The following is a 19,062-nucleotide window of genomic DNA, read 5'->3' on the forward strand; positions in this document are numbered from 1 at the left end:
ATTAACATTATTGGCATTTAGCAGACATTCTTATCCAGAGTGACTTGCATCTGTTAGTTTTTTTTATGTTACCCATTTATACAGCTGGATATTTACGGAGGAAATTCTGGGTTAAGTACCTTGCCCAAGACTACAACAGCAGTGTTCCATCAGGGAATCGAACTGGCAACCTTTTGGTAATGAGTGCTACTCCTTTCCGCTACGCTATGCTGCCCTCCATGTTAAAATGGTCAAACAAGCCTGGAGTCAAACCTACAATCTTCTGATCTGCATTCGGACGTGTTATCCATTGCGCCACTAACAGTACAATTCTCCTGCTCTTTTTGATGAAATTACAGTTGAGTCCACCCTGTGGCAGTTTACAGTACTGCAGACAATTGTGGTTGGCCTGAATAAGTGTCTGAAATAGTAAGAGGTTGTTGTTGTCAAAATAACTGTAATTTTCTCTGTAGGAGCCCGGTGAGGAGGGGAAGGAGAGGGTAGAAACAGCCAATGATCCTAGTGTTCCCAGACAAAGGTAAAGTCATATTGCTTACTATGTATTTAGTTTCATCAATCAATCAATCAATCAATCAAATTTCATGTGTAATAGTCCACTTCTACTATGGGGTTTGTCACAAAGCACTGAACATGGAGCACTGAAAATCCAGAAAAATCAGAGAACCCAGGGCCAATTGGGGAAAAAAATAACAATAAATTTTGTTTTTTGTTTCATTAAAGAAATATCTGCATCTAATAATCTATGGCAAAAAGGAATCAATTAGGTTTGGTTTTTTTTTTGTTGATAATTACCTTTTGAATACTGTGTTCATTGATGATCATAGATGATTTTCCTTACCTCTAAATGTACTCATTCATTTTAATCTTTATGTCTGGCATTGCAGGCAGTGTACAGATTAAGCAATGGTGTTGTACTTAAAGGAGGACTAGGGTCAAACATTAACTGAGTTCTAAACCTTGTCCTGCAAACCTGAAACCTGACCCTCCTCCAGTCGCTGACACATGCTTGTAGCGCTAGCAGCAACACAAAACAGAGCAAAGCAAAAAACTAGCTTTCTTCAGTAACCCCTGGACTTGCAAACAAACCAAGTCAGTGTCGGAATGTGGGATTTCTGCACGGGTGACGATTTCATTGTCCAAAGCAGGCTTCTTAGATTCATCCTTGGTTGAAAGGATTAGGGGGGCATTTCCAGTTACATTTTAACTCTATACGACGAATTTGTCACCAAATTGTCAGAAATGCAGAATCACTCTGTCTTCTGGCGGCATATGCCACGACCCCGAACCCTGAGTGAAATGTAACCCTGGTTATTCTTACACACTATGATTATGTTAGTACGATGCAAGTTAATGTTGCTTTTAAATGAGTCACTGTGAGTACTCTAAAAGAACAAACGTTGTGTGCTTATTTTAGCACTGTTATTTATACTGATGTGCTATCACTGCGTTACTGGCCGTTCTATACGTATGCAATATTAATGTGTTGCCATGACAGCCCTATAAGTCATTGTGGATAAGAGCACCTGCCAAACACATCAATAAATAGCATAAAGCATTTCAGACGTTCCTTTTTTACTGTAGTTCTCCTTGAACTGTTCCTCTGAAATGGCTTCCATCCCACAGTCCGTTGCTGTGCTGGGAGATTGAGTTTTCCTGTAGCGGCTTGTTTCCCTCCTTCGTTTGGACAGGAAGTGCACAAGGCTGAGGAGGGGTGCACGCGCTTTGAGGGTGCTCAGCTTTCGCCTGCTGCTGCCCCTGGGCCTGGTCAGCGCCATTGTGCCCATCTACTACGAAAACCCAGGCCTGAGCTGTGGGGAGATCCTGTGGAACGCTGCCCATCGCCTGATCCAGCCCTACTGCTCTGTCCATCACATCGGGCTCCCACCTGTCTGACTCAGTACTGACTGTCTCACAGCACACAGTATCCCACTCGTCTGACTGTCCATACTGACTGTCTCACAGCACACAGTATCCCACCCGTCTGACTGTCCGTACTGACTGTCTCACAGCACACAGTATCCCACCCGTCTGACTGTCCGTACTGACTGTCTTACAGCACACAGTATCCCACCCGTCTGACTCAGTACTGACTGTCTCACAGTACACAGTATCCCACCCGTCTGACTGTCCATACTGACTGTCTCACAGCACACAGTATCCCACCCGTCTGACTCAGTACTGACTGTCTCACAGTACACAGTATCCCACCCGTCTGACTGTCCATACTGACTGTCTCACAGCACACAGTATCCCACCTGTCTGACTGTCAGTACTGACTGTCTCATAGCACACAGTATCCCACCCGTCTGACTGTCCGTACTGACTGTCTCACAGCACACAGCATCCCACCCGTCTGACTGTCCGTACTGACTGTCTCACAGTACACAGCATCCCACCCGTCTGACTGTCAGTACTGACTGTCTCACAGCACACAGTATCCCACCCGTCTGACTGTCTGTACTGACTGTCCCACAGCACACAGTATCCCACTGGTCTGACTCAGTACTGACTGTCTCACAGCACACAGTATCCCACCCGTCTGACTGTCAGTACTGACTGTCTCACAGCACACAGTCTCCGACCGGTCTGACTGTCAGTACTGACTTTCTCACTGTGTGCTGCGAGACTGTCAGTATTGACAGTATGAAATATTAATGCTGTGTGACAGTCTCACACACCGACACACACACTCTCATACTCGCACACAAACACACGTACACACTCACACAGCCATTTTAGTGTTTACAGTTACACGCAATACAAATAAACATGGTGTAAAGTGAAAAAAATGATCACAGAATACACTTTTACACACACACAAATCTCCCCTGAACTTCCTTGTGCATGCGTGCATGAACACAAGTATACACGCACATACAGACTTCTCACACAGGAACACACACACAGCACAGCACACAGCATTTAGTTATTTAGTTCTTTAATATGCAAAGTTTATTCAGAAACTTAATTTAGTTGACCTGCAATATTTTCCTTAAGTAATTCATTAAAAAAAAAAAAACTCAATACCCAGTTTGGCTTATGTCCACTTTTAACAGTTTTTTTCATGCCTGTTTTATGTTGCTGATTTAATAAAACATGAGATTCAACCAAATACCAATTGATGTTCTTCCCTCTTTAAATATTTGTGAGACAATTACTACAGTTTAGCTCAAATGAACCTGGCATTTGGTACAAACAATGCAATGCACCTGTAAAGATGTAATCGGGTGTGGTCTTCATGACTTTGCTGGCTGTGGTTTTGTGGACTTTGGACACAGCAGGTCCAAAGTACCTTTACATTTACATTTATTCATTTGACACGCTTTTATCCAAAGCGACTTACAAGTGAAGTAGAATACAACTCGAGAAAAAAAATGTACGGAGTCAACAATAATTAGAAGCACTGCTTGACCAGGTTTCAAAGCTTGGCCAGGCAAGATACAGACTAGCCGGTAAAGCTAACGAGTACGTTAAACTATTAGATTACATTTTTTGATATAATTTTGTTTTATGGTTTAGTAGCCTGGAAGGTGGAAAACACAACAGAGAAAGAATCGGTTCAAAGTGCCGTCGTTCCTCATTACAAGCAATACAGTTAAAGCAAACAGTGGTTGGTTACCCTTGCCGGAAATGACATTACGGAGCGTCACCGCGTAACCCCTACGTACCCCTTCGTGACGCCATCAGAAAATGGCCGAACACTAGTGCGAGAAATAAAGGTACCCTGTGTTTGCAAAATGTTTTTACAATTTTGAGTGTTACACTTACCGATTTATAATGTAAGTTACTGTAGCTAGACTTCTTTAGCACAAACGGGTTATGAGATTATTGTGTGGGTGTGATTATTGTTGTGTGGGCGGACTATAGGATTTGTAACTTGTTATTCCAGCAGCGAACAACGTCTCCTTTCGAAATAAGAGCTCTTTGTTGTGCTTGCAGGAGGGAAGATTACTTAGTTTGACAAGAACATGGATCCAGTTTACACCTTAGGTTAAAAGCGGTGTTTAGCTATCGAATGGTCATGGCTACATAATGCTATTGAAATATTCTATGTGGCTTGTTAAACAACTGGAAGCTGAAACGAAGTGACGCTGCATAGCTTTTAGATGTTTTCCTAATTTTTAAATCGAATGAATGGCAGTAGCAAAAGTTAAATGGCTTCAGGTTATTCGCTAGCCAGCTTGCAGCCAGTATCAGCACAGCTGTCCTATCAGTCAGAAAGTTGAAAGCTGTCAGCCAGCTATACTAGTGTTATGAACATGTGGTTATGCGATCCACAGAATTCTGTTAAATCCATTTGGGTCCTCCAGGTTCATATGAACTTTTTGGACGAAGTTGTCAAATCGGTGTTATCTCCGCAGGTGTAAGGTATCGCCGTCGTCTCCAGCATGCCGCCTCTTCACCACGGCGAGCGGCTTCTGTTCCGCCTGAAGCAGCAGCAGCAGAGCGGCCGTTTCTGCGACTGCACCGTCGCCGTCGGGGGGTCCCGCTTCCGCGCCCACCGCAACGTTTTGGCGGCGTTCAGTGAATACTTCAGCTCCCAGTATCAGGCCGCAGGGGTAGGTGATCCCACCACGTCCCTGGATCCGGAATACGTGAGCGAGGAAGTGTTTCAGAAGCTGCTGGATTACGTTTACACGGGGGACCTAACCATCGACAGGTGATCATGCGCTAATTAACCCACCGCGTCTCATTTTATTTACATTGCACTGTTGTCATTTAGCAGACACTTTGATCCAGAGCGGCTGACATAGGTTGCAATTTCATCCATTTATACAGCTGGATATTTACAGAGGCAGTTCTGGGTTAAGTAAAAAAGGCCACTTTTTGGTGCTACTGTTTGATCGCGTTCTGTTTCTGGCGTCTGGCCTGCAGCAACAACGTGGATGACATAACCAAGGCTGCCACTTTCCTCAAGATGGAGGACATCGTCTCGCAGTGCGTCCTTCTTCAGGAAGACGTGAAGCCCTTCTGCGTCAGGGTGGAGGAGACCAACGACTGCCAGCAGGGGGCGGAGTGTGAGCCGGACACCCCCGGCCGGGACGCCTGCCACCCGGCTGAACCTGAGGAGGCCAGCGATCCGCCCGAACCAGAGGAAGTGTCAGTCCACCATCGGCCCGAAACAGAGGGGGAGACGGAGGGCGAGCGGGGGTGCCCGGAGCCCCCGACGCGGGAAGAGGAGGCGGTGGCGTCAGCGCCCAAGCCCAGGACGTCGAAGAGGGGGAGGAAGCCCAAGGTCATGTTTGACGCCAGCCCCCCCCAGGCACTGTGCACTGTGTCTCTGCGCAGGCTGACCCGACAGCAGATCCCACGGACCGCCCGGACCTTCGCCGACGCCAACAACGCCCCCCCGGGCCAGGCGGAGGGGCGGGAGGAGGGGGCTGCGCCAGCGACGGGGGGCGAGGAAGAGGAGGAGGAGGAGATGGAGGGGGGAGACCCAGCGGAGCACAAGCCACCCTCTCGGAAGGCTCCCCTGAAGAGGAGGGCTGCGAGGAAGGGCAGCCGGCTGAAGGAGAACTGCAAACGCGCCCCGGCCGCCACCGCCGCGCGGAGGGGCCGCAGGGGGCATCTGGACGGGGAGCTGAAGCTGAAGCTGAAGCCGGAGTGCGACACCTGTGGCCGGACCTTCTCCGAGTCCAGCAGCCTGCGCAGGCACATGCGCATACACAAGGGGGTGAAGCCCTACGAGTGCCACCTGTGCGGCCGCGCCTTCCGGCAGGGCAACCAGCTGAAGACCCACCTGCGCATCCACACGGGTGAGCCGCCGGCCGCATTGCCGCGTCCGTATGGTGTAAGGATCTGTGGATCTGTGCAGCAGCAGCTCTGAGCTGATGCCCGTGACCTAGCAGACGAGGTCCTCAGAATTGTGTGTGTGTGTGTGTGTGTGTGTGTGTGAGTGAGTGTCTGTTTGTGTTTGTGTGTGTGTTTTTTGTGTTTGGGTATATTCTTGAATCCCTTCAGTTCTCTGGGCTGATTGGGAAGGATTCTGCTTCTGTCTGTTGTTTCATCAGTCATTAGTTACCTAGTGAGGTCAACAGTTTAGACGCATTCTTGCTGGGGTGAATTCTGCCGTGTTCCTTGCTCTTTGGTGGGTGATATTTATTGGCTCAGATAACTTCCATTTCACATTTTTGTTTTTACGCCCTTCCCTCCTGGCCTGCACAGCTGCTTTGGCCCACCCACAAAATTCAGCATGGAAATTCCTTTATTACTCCTTTTTTGTTTTTAATGGCCGTCAGCGTTGCACCTTGTCCGTTGCACACAGGAGAGAAGCCCTACCAGTGTAATCTGTGTGACAAGGGCTTTGCCCAGAAGTGTCAGCTCGTCTTCCACTGCCGCATGCACCACGGGGAAGAAAAGCCCTACAAGTGTGAAGTCTGCGGTCTGCAGTTCGCCACGTCCAGCAATTTCAAGATACACAACAGGTGAGCGCTTCGTCCTGGGGCATTGTGGGTAGAGGATCCACCCCGACGCCAGAAGGTGTTATGGGTAATCCCCAGATGAGTCAGACCAAAATGGTACTCGTGAACCCTTGTGAGTGTAAACATAAATGTATCAACAATTAAGTATTGAACATGCAGTATTTAAACTACTGCTACACTTTAAATAAAGTATCTTCAGACGCTGTTTGCGATGAGTTGTATTGTCAGACTTCTCCCAGCTTTTGTGCCATTGAAGGCTGATGAAATCGTGCAATTTTAATTTGCATCTAAATTGTTATTCATCATTAATTATTATTAATAATGAACATGTATTACTGTTATTAATCATTACTATAAATTATTATACATTATTAATTCACACTTCAAAGGGGTTATTCTGAGGCAGAATCGGTGCTGTTAAGACCAGGAAATCCGCAGGCAGTTGTTCTAAAGCATTGTCCCATTGTGTTTCTGCTGCCCCCTGCTGGCAGGAAGCACAGCGGAGAGAAGCCGTACGAGTGTGACCGCTGCGGGAAGCACTTCGCCCAGGCCAGCACCCTGACCTACCACATGCGGAGGCACACGGGCGAGAAGCCCTACGTGTGCGACACCTGCGGCAAGGCCTTCGCCGTCTCCAGCTCCCTCATCACCCACTCCAGGAAGCACGCAGGTGACCCTGTTCGTTCTCCGTACCGCACGGGCACACGGCGGCATGGTGGGTGGGAGTGGGAACTCGTGATCCCAAAGATTCCCAGGTGGGCCGCTGTTGTTATACCCTCAGACAAGCTGCTTAGCCCTAGCTGCCTCCATCAATATCCAGCTGTATAAACAGATTACATGACACTACGTTATTGTCATTTAGCAGACGCTCCAAATTACTTTGCATTGCTGTCAGTTAGCAGTCATTTCTATCCAGAGGAACTTAACATAGTTTACAAGGTTTTCACATGTTGTCCATTTATATAGCTGGATATTTACTGAGGCAATTGTGGGTTAAGTACCTTGCGCAAGGGTACAGCAGCAGTGACCCATCTGGGATTGAACTGGCAACCTTTCCATTACAAATCCTGCTCCTTAACCACTATGCTACTCTGCTAAATACATAACATTGGATATCTGGGAGTACCTCTGGATAAGAATGTTGGCTAAGCATGTGTAATGTAAACGTATTCACTGCAGCCTTGCAGACACTCTTAAGCACTTGTTTATTCTCCGGCAGCACTTAGTCGGCAGAGAATTCATCTTTTTCCGGCTGCTTTTTGTTATATTTCATCTTCGTTGCTTCAAGTTTTAAACAGAAGCAGTAATGGAGGGGCGGGGCTGACCGTCATGTCTTTGGTCCTGAACAGGAGATTCCCCTCACATGTGTCTGATATGCGGGAAAGGTTTCTTGTCCTTAGAAGACCTCAACAAACACCTGCTGTGTCACACAGGTGAGGGGCTGTGTCTTCATCTGTGCCACCACTGTTGTCCACATGTTTAGCCAGGTGGTCAAAAAATCATTTCATTGCCACTGTTGCCTGATTCATGGCCTATGTTAAAATTGCCATCACAGCTCAATGTTCTTCAGCTGTTTGTGACTTAGTGCAAAGTCAAAGTCAGGAAAATAAGCAACAGGCAGTGCCTGAAAGCACACATACCCAGACGTCATCCCCGTATTTTTTCGCTCTCCCAGGTGGGAAGCGTTTTGAGTGCGAGTTCTGTGGGAACAGCTACACGGACGCGAAGTACCTGAGGAAGCACAAAGTCAAAGTACACAAAGGTAAGCCCCCGGATTTCGCCCTATGCCCCTGTCCTCCTGGTCGCTCCTGGTCGCTCCCGCCCTAACGCCTGCATTTTGTCTGTTTCTCCGCGCCCCGCGTGAGCAGAGGAGCTCCGCCAGGACCCCGTGCACGTCTCCTTCCCTATGAACATCCCCATCGACCACCAGACGCTCATCTCCCGCCTGCCCCCGGGACCCGGCACGGCGGAGCTGCTGACGAGAGCCGCCGCCGCCGCTGCAGCCGCCAGCCAATCGGAGGTGCAGATCGCCCTCCTCCAGCCAATCAACTGAGACCCCCGTCCACCGCGCTGCTCCTTGTTCCTCTCGGCGCCCCGCCCCAGCTCTCCGTGGAACGCTGTACAGAGCATCCCGTCTTAGATGCCCGTAGGAGCCGGACAGGTTATAATACTTTGCCCCAGTCCCTGCAGTGTCTGCAGAGGTGAACTGCTTAGCATTCTGACTGTTCGCTTTGTGCAGGTACCTGAAAAAAAATATATTATTCCACTGTATTTGTTGAGAGCTGCACCCTCTGGGTAGAGAGAAAGGGCTAGGAGGAAGGGGAACGGGTGCCTCATGCTTGTTAATATCACTCTGCACGGGGACTTTAGTGTGGAATAGTGGGCTGGAACCTGGACTACTGTCAATATTGTGGAATTGATGCTCAGGTGAGATGTTGAAGGGGAGAGAGGCGTTCTGTTGCAGTAAATACCCACCTTTCTACATAGCTTACAGAATGTATCATTTGTAGCGGAGTGAAGTGACATTAACTCTGTGGGCATCTGGTAAGTAAACGGATAAGGTGATGGACAGAATGGAGCTCACCTCAGTTTCAAATGAAGTCTGTTGGACACTGACACTGCGTGACTTTTGTGTGCTTCGGAAATGCAACAGAACTCGAATGTTATTATTATTAACTAACTTCTCAGGATCAGTAAAATACAAATACTTTTTTTCCTCTTTTCTAAAAATGCCCCTTAGTTTTCCACCTTCTCAAGAATCCCCAGTGGTGTGAAGGTGTGAAAAATGCACATTCAGACCACTCGGAAATGTTAGTGGAGCTGAACTGCTTAGTGTTGTGACTGTTGCACATTCTATGGGTGGTGTTATATGTTCAGGAATGAAATTCATCCCCATGGCAGCGTTCTGCTTGTTTAAAATACATAATCAAAACCCTTGTGTATTTTTATTTTATTTTAATTTTTTTTACGGAGGGGTTTTTCTTCTGTTCTGAAGGGTTCTCTGTAAGTCAGTCATAGCATCTCACAAGTTTGACCCAAACAAATAATTCCACTTTATATTTTGGCATTAAAATAAAATGACTACTGGAAGTCTTCTGCACGTGTGGGCACCAGACATCAATGTTGTTAAACCCCTTCGAAGGTGGATAACCATGTTGTTCCTAACAAACTGTACCGCTAGTTGCACAGGTCATTCACACTCCAACAACGTCCAGCAACGATTATAATTCGACGTCCCGTTTCTTGGAGGGTGAATGAACGGAACCTTGCAGCTGGTAGCGAAAAGCCAGCGCAGGTCTTTGTGTACGTCTACAAAACCCTGTCATTTCGCTTTTGTGGTAATTAGACTGATGTATGTCTATGCGTTCTTTCGTTAACTTCTGTTTTATGAAGGCCTGTCGTGTACTGACGACTACCAAAGCATCAGTGAAATAAAACACATCTTTTTAACTAGAAGTGCATAGTACCATACAGTGAAATGTTTATATTTGGTTAACGAGAGGACAGCGGATTTCATTGACCCACATAAACTGGCGTGATGAAACGCACAAAGAAAACCTGTAGCGTACACGTGTGGTGGCACTCGAGGCAGTGAGGTATTATTCATTATATTTTCATATGGCTGGTTATGACTGTCTGCATATATAATTTTGTGAGACAGGTTCGTGCATAACTACTGAAAACCGAAGACGCAGGAAGAAACGTGCAGGAAGCCTCGCAGACGAGATGTGCAGATCTAGGAGGTTATCGCCCACCCTATCGCAACTTGACCTTGAAAGGTCCGGTACGATAAGGTCCAGTGTGAAACCAAGATATTAACTCAACCATTCTTTATTTTAGTCAAAGGCGTTGTTACACAGACTAGTAGGCTACCTTGGGCAGCTGCCTTAACACGGCGTGCCAAGATGCTGCTAGTGCGCATGAGTGGTTGCCATAGGAATTCAAACAGTTGATAGATTTCATGGAGTAGAATGCAGCAAATTTCATTTATTTTGGGAAGGTGGATGTAGCAAGGCAAGCGGGGAGTTTGGTGTTCCTCATTTTGTTAGGTAGCTTAGCTATCTGCTATCTAACAACATATTTAACAATCTTCGCGGAATACGATATGAACCGATATCTAACCGACACGTTCTCTCATTACGAAAAGTGTTCGGCAGAAGTTGGTCAGAAAAGTTGCAGTTAAATAACGAAGCAAGTAGGCTAACTCTGGATAGCTTTCGTTGCTGCCTGGACTTCACTTAACGTGGGCTGCTGCTGCTGCTTTTGATCGTCGAAATGGGAACCATGAAAGAGCGCTACTCCGCCGTCTGTTCAGAGCTTCAGCTGCCCATCAATCCGTACGTTTTGCAAGTGCTGGAAGAAGCAGACGGACAGACAGGGTAAGGACGGGGCTTGCGAACAGTAAGATAACCAGCTTTTACGTCTTAATTTTGATATTCATTAGCTACGTAGCTCGGCAGTCAATTCTTGCAAAGAGAGAGACAAAATGAAAATTCAAATGTAACCAGATAAAACATGTTACGCCTGTTCTGAACAAGGGAGGTCGTGCTCAGACTGACAGGGGACAGCAGGCTGCCGCCGGTTCAAAAGCTGACCGATGACGACGTGCTTGCGCTGTCCGGAACCCTCCGCAATGACGCGTCTGTGAAAGGTACCGTGCTACACCCTAATTCAGGAGATCTGGGTGAAAAAAATGAACAGACATTACATTTCATTAAGCCAAGAGTCTTCGTACGTGCTTGCGGTTTGCTTTTTATATAGCTAATTAACTTGTTCTCTACAGCATGCTGAAATGTTGTGTACTTAATCCATGGTGCATTTGATTGCATTTGTGGAAAACCAGTAGACCAATAATTTTCTACACGAAATTTGCCCGATTCAACGAATGGAGTGGAGTTATTCTCAGCAAGCGTTGTTACTTATGTAGTTTCGTTCTTTTTAACTTAAATTGAAAAGACGATATATTTTTTTCATATCATAACTTTTTTTCATTTGCTGTGGAAGTGTAAGGATATGAAGAGGTCTTTTAACAGTATTAAAACTGAAAAATGTCAAAATTTAGAAAAATATTTTTGGGGTACCTTGTTTTTCCCGCTGTTAGTGTAATATCAGCTAGGTTTATTTCGACCTTTTTGCAGCCCTGGATTTGAGATACAACAACATCACAGACGACGGAGCCAAGCACCTCGCCGCCCTCCTCCAGGTACTGTACGCTTACCTAAGTTTGCGATAGTAACCAACGCGAGGCAAAGCGTCATTTTCGAGAGGCTGGGCACAGCAAAAAGCTCCGAAACTTCCCCAGAATTATAAATGCATCTTTCCTCTAAATTTAAAAGAAGCGCATAATACAGTGTATCTGACATGCATAGAATGCCTTACTGTGAAGCTTTGCGAGGTTATACTTGCATGCCAGTCAGTACCAGTATGAAATGGATTCCAGGTATTGGTAATTATGTTGTTCTTTCAGGACAGTTTTAGACTGTAGAGTAATACGGGCGGTAACACGTTAGTTTTTAGTATGTTTGCACAGTTTAACCGATGTTGACGTGTTTCATGGCTTTTGCCATATCGTCTCGCCACAAGCCCCCCCCCGTAACATGGCGAATGTTTGTTCTTTACAGGAGAACGTGTCCCTTCGGTCTCTGAGTCTCATGGCCAACGACATAAAAGCTGACGGAGCCATAGCCATTGCCAAGTGTCTACACGTAGGTGAATTACATTCACTCTCTCGTCATACACTGCCCGCCCCCCTTCTGAGTGCTTTCTCATAACTTACTGAACGCGTTTTTTGCGCTGCATACAACACTCTTTTTTCTGTCTTTTTACAGCTGAACACGACGTTGAAAACGTTAAGGATGACGGGGAATAAGCTGGGCTTTAGAGGCACCATGCACTTGGCCACGATGCTGCAGATGAATTCCACTTTAGAGGAGCTGGATGTCTCAGACTGTGATCTGGTACTGCGTTAGAGAGTGCGGGAAGCTCGGAGCTGTCTGCGCAGATCATTGGTAGAAAGTGGTTCTTTCGCGCAATGAGGAGAATAGTGTCACTCTGTTCTTGTCCAGTAAGGTAGACATGCTGTGCATCTAATGCACGAGTACCCAGTGAAAGTGTTGTCTCTCTCTGTCAGGTCACGCAGAGTGTAATTGGCTACGCTATAGTCCTGAGCAGCAACAACTGCATCCGGGCCATTGACCTCAGTCGACCCCTGCTCTTCAGTCATCAGGTAGGACTAAGCAGACGGCTGATTGTTAGTGGTGGACAGAATACGGAACTGTAATTCTATTGGTCAGAAAATGTTGCATATCACTGAATTTGCACTTGTGGAGTCTGCATTACCATTACACATTTAGATTTTTTTTTTTTTACGTTACATTGATTTAGCAGATGCTCTTATCTAAAGCAACATTCAGCACGAAAGAACAGAAGTGTATTCATTCAGGTTGAATGAACAACAGTGTCAGACCAGGCTAACAACACTCTCAGACCAGTGAGTGTGAGTGTCTCACTTTTCAAGCCCTACCACACTGATTAGGCAAGGGAAGCCAAGTATAGTACCATACATCACAGTCACTAGATCACAGAATCTAAAACACATTGCGACACTACACCTGAAATAAACAGCAAGTAACACAAGTGATACAAGTAGCAGGTGTTAGGGGGTGGGGATTGAGGTGAAGTGATTTTAGCACTGTTACTGAAGTGTTTGGTGGCGGTGTTTGATCAGAAGTACAAATACTTTTCACGTCTGGGTGTGAATCCACAAACAGTGCTCTAAGTTCTGCCCTTCGTATTTCATGGCAACTCCCCCCCCCCCTATTTCTTTTTTCCCCAGGAGGAGACAGCAGTGCATTTCGCTCAGATGCTGAAGGTGAACGAGGGCCTTCAGGAGCTGCACCTGGGGAAGCATGGCATGACGGACTCGGGCGTGGAGAGACTGTGCGAGGCGCTGAGGGCCAACGTCACCCTCCGCTACCTGGACCTTCGCTGGTAAATCCCTCCTGAAAGTGCAGTGGACACGATCGCCAAACCACCATGTGTGCCGTGATAACTGGTGTCTCACCGAGAGAACGGAGGCGCTTCGAGAAACTTCAGTAAGTGCGGCGAGCGGCGTAAAATCACGTGTCCTGAAACGCGTTCATCGCCTTTGCAGCAACAGGATTGCACGGGACGGGGCCCGGCGTCTCGCGGAGCTGCTGAGGCAGAATTCCGCCATCCAGATACTGGACCTGTCCTGCAACCGAATAGAGGACGAGGGAGCGGCACACCTCGCCGAAGCCATCTCCCTGCACAACGGCAGCCTGAGAGCGTACGTCACGTCCTTTTTCTTTTTTTTTTTTTTGGTCTTCATAGACTCTGGGTTCGGTTTCGTAAAAGGGCGATCAGCAGCACATAATAATTTCCCACAGGTGAGACTTTCTGCAAGGTGACCATATAGGAGAGGGCTCTTAAAGTTGTGATTCTATAACACCACCCAGCCATTGTTTGAGTGTGTTGGCTCATAACAGTTATATTCACCTGGATAGTTACGCCAGTGAAGTGGAATTTTCTACTTGTAATTCTACCTCTTTGCACAGTTCTTCACCTAGAGCTGGGAAACAGGCAGTTACCAACGGGTTTAAAAAGAATCCCAAAATATGAGGAAAGGACCCTGTGTTACAGGTGAGATGGGGAGCGATTGTGCTGTAGCCATGATGAAGGTGACCCTCTTTGCTTCCCTCCTGCAGGCTCTCCATACCCAGCAACAGCATCGGAGCACTGGGGCTGGTGTCACTGGCCAAGGCCATGGAGGTCAGCTCCTCCCTCTCCCACATATACATCTGGGGCAATAAGCTGGAGGAGCCGGCGTGCGTGGTGAGACGGCGTCATCGGTGTTTCCGCATAATCACCCTGCAGTGGCGCTGTTAGGGCTAACGTCACACGCACCCCTCATGCACACGCACGCTTTTTGTTCTAGGTTTCATCCGGCACATGCTGCAGCGTAACCATACACCTACAGGCAGCTTCCCTTCCAGGTTAGCCTTCCAGGACAGCGGTTTAGCATAGTAGTAAGGAGCAGGGCTCGTAACTGAAAAGGTTGCTGGTTCGATTCCCTGCTGGGGCACTACTATTGTACCCTTGGGTAAGGTACTTAACCCAGAATATCCTCAGTAAATATCCAGCTGTATAAATGGATAAAACCGTAACCTGTGTAAGTTGCTCTGGATAAGAGCGGCTGCTAAATGGCTGTAACGTAATGCAGGTGACCTACTGACTGGAGGAGGGAGCGAAAATCTGTGTGGCAATTTTGAATGTGATGAAGACATTGGTGTTTAATTGTAAAGCAATCTAGATAGGGATACCAGTACAGCCTTTGCTGGGGGCCTATACAATTTAGGTCATTTGTTTAACACTGTTTGTTTTAGCTGGGACGCCGGTATACAGTGCTTTGTTTGGGGCCCACCACAACTGTAGGTCATTTCTACTCTGTTCCCTATTACTGGGACTTGCACAACGGCATTTTGGGGGTCACCTTTTTCACCGCCAGCTCCATGAAGTCAGGGGTTGGGCTACTGCCGCTATGCCATCATTTTAAAATAAAAATAAAGTTTTTATTAAAATAAAAATAAATTAAAAATAATTATTAAAATAAAATAAATTAACAAACTACCGCTGCGGCTCCTGTGGCCGTGGAGCCCACAAGAAGCTGGCCCATAAGGAGATCCCCAGAGTCGGTAGATTGAACATGTGCTGGTGCGGATTGGGAGGCCTGCCTGATGCCACAGCACACAGTCAGGTTACGCTGGTTTTTCCTTTTACAGCCATTTTCATCATTATATTTTGAGCCAGGAAAGGCTAGTCTTGACATCGTACAGACAGGCTGCACTGCAGCATGAGTCAAGCTCAAGGTTGCAGGTTCAAATCCAAGGTGAAATATTGACACTGCTATTGCCCCCATGAGCAGGGTACTCAGCATGGCTTAATTCAGTAAATACAGCTGTCAGTAAATACCCAGGTGTGTAAATAGTTAATATGCAAAATGTAAGTTGTCCTGGGTTTCCTGATAAGGGCTCTGGTCTGGCAAATACGTAATATATCATAGAATGAAAATGTGGCTCTGCTGAGCTCCCTAGACCTGACCCATAACAGGGACTTGGCCAGGAACTGACTCCTTCTGGCAGTGGTTGGTTAGTGGATTTTTAAATTAATCTGCCATTTAATTTAGAAATCTTAGACCCGAGAGTGCTACCGTCTGCTGACGTATTGTTCTCTTTAACTGTGTTGCTTCCTGTTGCGCACCCCCTCTTGCAGGCGTTCGCCAGCCTCATTAAAAGCGGCCGCTTGCGTGAGGAGCACACCGACGTGTCCCCTTACGAGGTGGACGGCGGCGTGCATCTGGCGGTCTCCCACGGCCTTCGGAGGCACTACTACTGGACGCCCAGCAGAGGGCAGCAGTGTGACATGGCCTGCAACTCATCGCTGGCTTTGATAGGCACTCCGGAAAGCGACACCCCTCTCCTCTACTGAAGATTTTCCCTTTACTCTCGCCTCCCCGATCAGGGAGGCACTGGTTAACAAATAAACGTCATCTTTTTTTCAAAATTCCATTTGTGGTTTTATGATAATCATTGTTCAGTCCTTAGGTGACAGTAACCCTAACACCATGCAAAATGAAGACGATATGAATATGGATAACTGTTCCAAAGGTAGAACTCGAATATGGAATCCTTCCCAAATTATTCTGTATTAAAAATTAATGTATAAAATATTTTGCTTCTGTGAAGTTCTGGCAGGGCATGGTGACAGTTGGTTTAATCGGGGTACCAAAAATATCTGGTCGGTCCATAACTGCACATACAAATATTGCCTGTGCGACTTAAATGCATGTGAACATATGGCCTGTGTAATTCAGAAAAAAAACATTATGAACGGTATCAAAGGTGGAAAGACGGTAGAGTCAAATAGTCGGAGTGTTGACCGGTACATGCGTGCGTATTGATGTGTCGCACTCTCGGAAACATCCTTAATTCCCAGCATTTCGCGGAGAATGTTCGGAGATTCTGGCGTTAGTCGGTACACGAGAGACGGGAGAGATTCACCCGGAGGAGTGAAGTTCAGTAAGTAGTAACGAGCCGCGTTGTTGACAGCCAAGACGGACTGCGTGCCCTGCTTCCATGGATACAGGGAGGAGCTTTGACGGCAAGTTGCCTAACAGTACTAGTCTGCTAGCGTTACCTTCACGTAATGCGAGGTATCAGAAGTGTAGGGGTGGGTGAAAGTTTACAACTTTATGTAATCAAGCATTCATCAAAAAAAGAACTCGAAGCGACGGGGGTGCGTTAAAGATTAAAGTAAGTTTAGTCTGCCATGTTCAAAGTGCATGGCGATAAAGAAGGAAAGTGCGATTAAAAAAGAAAACGGCAGTAGCGTTGCCGAATTTACAGATAATTATACCAAGTTGAAGAACTTGCCTGACGCGTTGAGAAAGCTTCGGTGCATAAGGTAGTGTTTTTTTGGTAGTAGGCTTTTTGGCAAATGCTTGTAGTAACATTTATAATGAACTCTCCGATTTGTTGTAAACGGATTTTTTTCCTGCTCGTATTAGCAATGTATTGGCAAAGCTGCCTCAGCCTGTACTGGACTAATCTAAACTTTGCTGTTTTTCTCTGGCGGTGGTTTTCACCATTTCTGCAGTATTAATGTGCACCGAGAAAGAATCTCGACTTGCATTTGAGGGAAATTTGATTTGTTTTCCTCTGTTATTTTTGTTGATTTTTTCCCCACAATGCTTTCTGTCCGATTTTGTGACCCCGCGTGCTCAGCGCCGCACTCTGACTCCGGCAGAGAGCGCGCGCCAGAGACGGCGAACTTCCCCGCGCTCAAAGGTGGCACGAACAAGGTTCTGTTCCTGGACTGTTCTGCACGCGGACTGGTGGCATTCCCGCCAAGCCTGCTGCAGCTGGAGCACCTGGAGGAGCTGCACCTGGAGGGGAACCTCATAGAGACCCTCCCCTCCAAGATCGGGCTGCTGCGGAATCTCCGGGTGCTCTATCTCCAAGGAAACCGACTGGAACACGTTTGCGAGGAGCTGGGGCGGCTGACGCAGCTGCTCTCCCTGGACCTGAGCGGCAACCCGGTGGCCGACGGACAGCGCCTCCTGCTGGAGGTGGTCCAGCGACTCCGCGGCCTTCGGGAGCTGAGGCTCCACGGGCTGGGCCTGACGGACCTTCCGGACCGGATCTGCAAAAACCTCCACAGCCTGGAGCTGCTGGGGCTCTCAGCAAACAGCCTCACGACGCTCCCCGGCGCGATCGTCAACCTGTCCCACCTGCGGGAGATTTACGTACAGGGAAACCAGCTGGAGGTCTTGCCGACCGGGCTCGGTGGGCTGCCGCGACTGGAGATCGTGGACGCGGGGCAGAACCTGCTGGCGGCGCTGCCGGACGGGGCCTGCGGGCCAACCTGGAGGAAGCTCTTCTTGGGCTCCAACAGGGTGTCGGCCCTGCCGGGGTCCCTCCGCAAGCTGGGGCGCCTGGCTGTCCTGGACGTCTCCCGGAACCGTTTGACCGGGCTGCCCCGCTGCTTCTCCGCGCTCACCAGCCTGGTGGAGCTGGATCTCTCCGACAACCCGCTACGGACCCTCCCCCCTCAGGTGTGCCTCCTCACCTCGCTGCAGGTGCTGTACCTGAGAAACACCCAGCTCAGGGGTCTTCACCCCAACCTGAGCAACCTCCAGAGGATGCAGGTTCTGGACCTCAGCCAGAACAGGTTCTCCAAGTTTCCCTCTGAGATCATCCACCTGAAAAACCTGGAACAGCTGTCTTTGGATGACAGTCAACTGAGAGAGGTTAAGATTATTCGGTATTACAGATATGTATTAATGGATAATGGCATTAATGGATAACATGTTAAAAATTGTAACATACTGTATGTAAGTCACTCTGGATAAGACCATCTGCTAAATGACAGTAATGTAATGCAATGTATTACTTAGCCTTGAACACAGTAGCTTGGTTTTTTGTTGTTTTTTTTGTCCAATTTTAAAATGTTTCTCACAGCACCACTGAAACTTGAAAAACTGTCCATCTACAGATTCCTGTGGGCATCCAGATGCTACCCATGCTGAAATGTCTTGGATTGACCGGGAACCAGTTCCCCTCTTTCCCGAAAGCTGTGTGCGGCCTGCCATCCCTTGAGAGACTCTATCTTGGCCAAGACCAGGGACTCAAGCTGACATCTGTTGATGAGAGCATCGCCCAACTCAGGGTATGTTTCAAGAATATAGAATCTTTCAGATCTTGTAGAAAGACCCCTGTGAGCAGTGGTGGAAACACTGTGATGTTGTTCTTGTGTTTAGAATCTCAGAGAGATGTACATAGAGAACAACAGCATTGAGTGTCTTCCCGGGGCTATTGGAAACTTACAGCTTCTGGAAATCCTCGATTGTCACAACAACCGGCTCACGACCATCCCAGATACTCTCTGCTGTTTAAACGGTAGAGTACCTCCTACAGTTTCATCTCACATTCTTGCTAAGAGTATAAGTATATTGTCTCCTTTATTGTCTTATACTTCAAAAAAACACACCATCATAGTTGTACTGCAGAAAATGATTGGAAGCTTTTTTACTTATAAATACCTGTAGCTGTCAGAAGGGGAT

General features: G+C 47.4%; 3 protein-coding genes across 3 annotated transcripts in view; all 3 read left to right on the forward strand.

The window, feature by feature from the left end:
• Window positions 1-3,668: 3,668 nt before the first annotated feature.
• Window positions 3,669-9,525, forward strand: LOC118773157 (myoneurin-like). Its single transcript, XM_036521950.1, has 8 exons — window positions 3,669-3,719; window positions 4,362-4,660; window positions 4,876-5,756; window positions 6,266-6,425; window positions 6,914-7,092; window positions 7,772-7,855; window positions 8,098-8,184; window positions 8,291-9,525. The coding sequence occupies exons 2-8, from the start codon at window positions 4,389-4,391 to the stop codon at window positions 8,473-8,475; spliced, it is 1,848 nt and encodes a 615-aa protein (XP_036377843.1). The 5' UTR covers window positions 3,669-3,719; window positions 4,362-4,388; the 3' UTR covers window positions 8,476-9,525.
• An 818-nt stretch (window positions 9,526-10,343) lies between these two features.
• lrrc34 (leucine rich repeat containing 34) lies at window positions 10,344-15,929 on the forward strand. The gene is made up of 10 exons (XM_036520401.1): window positions 10,344-10,801; window positions 10,961-11,073; window positions 11,561-11,625; window positions 12,044-12,127; window positions 12,251-12,379; window positions 12,553-12,648; window positions 13,258-13,412; window positions 13,576-13,731; window positions 14,150-14,276; window positions 15,714-15,929. Exons 1-10 carry the CDS (start codon window positions 10,698-10,700, stop codon window positions 15,927-15,929), a joined length of 1,245 nt encoding a protein of 414 aa, XP_036376294.1. The 5' UTR covers window positions 10,344-10,697.
• A 1,258-nt stretch (window positions 15,930-17,187) lies between these two features.
• Window positions 17,188-19,062, forward strand: part of LOC118772139 (leucine-rich repeat and IQ domain-containing protein 4-like) — a 2,977-nt gene continuing 1,102 nt past the window's right edge. Inside the window, exon 1 of the mRNA XM_036520414.1 lies at window positions 17,188-18,235. Coding sequence (XP_036376307.1) covers window positions 17,188-18,235 — 1,048 coding nt within the window. The remainder of the gene's footprint in view (window positions 18,236-19,062) is intronic.

Source organism: Megalops cyprinoides, chromosome 2 (genome assembly GCF_013368585.1).
Source record: "Megalops cyprinoides isolate fMegCyp1 chromosome 2, fMegCyp1.pri, whole genome shotgun sequence".
Taxonomy (NCBI): Eukaryota; Metazoa; Chordata; class Actinopteri; order Elopiformes; family Megalopidae; genus Megalops; species Megalops cyprinoides.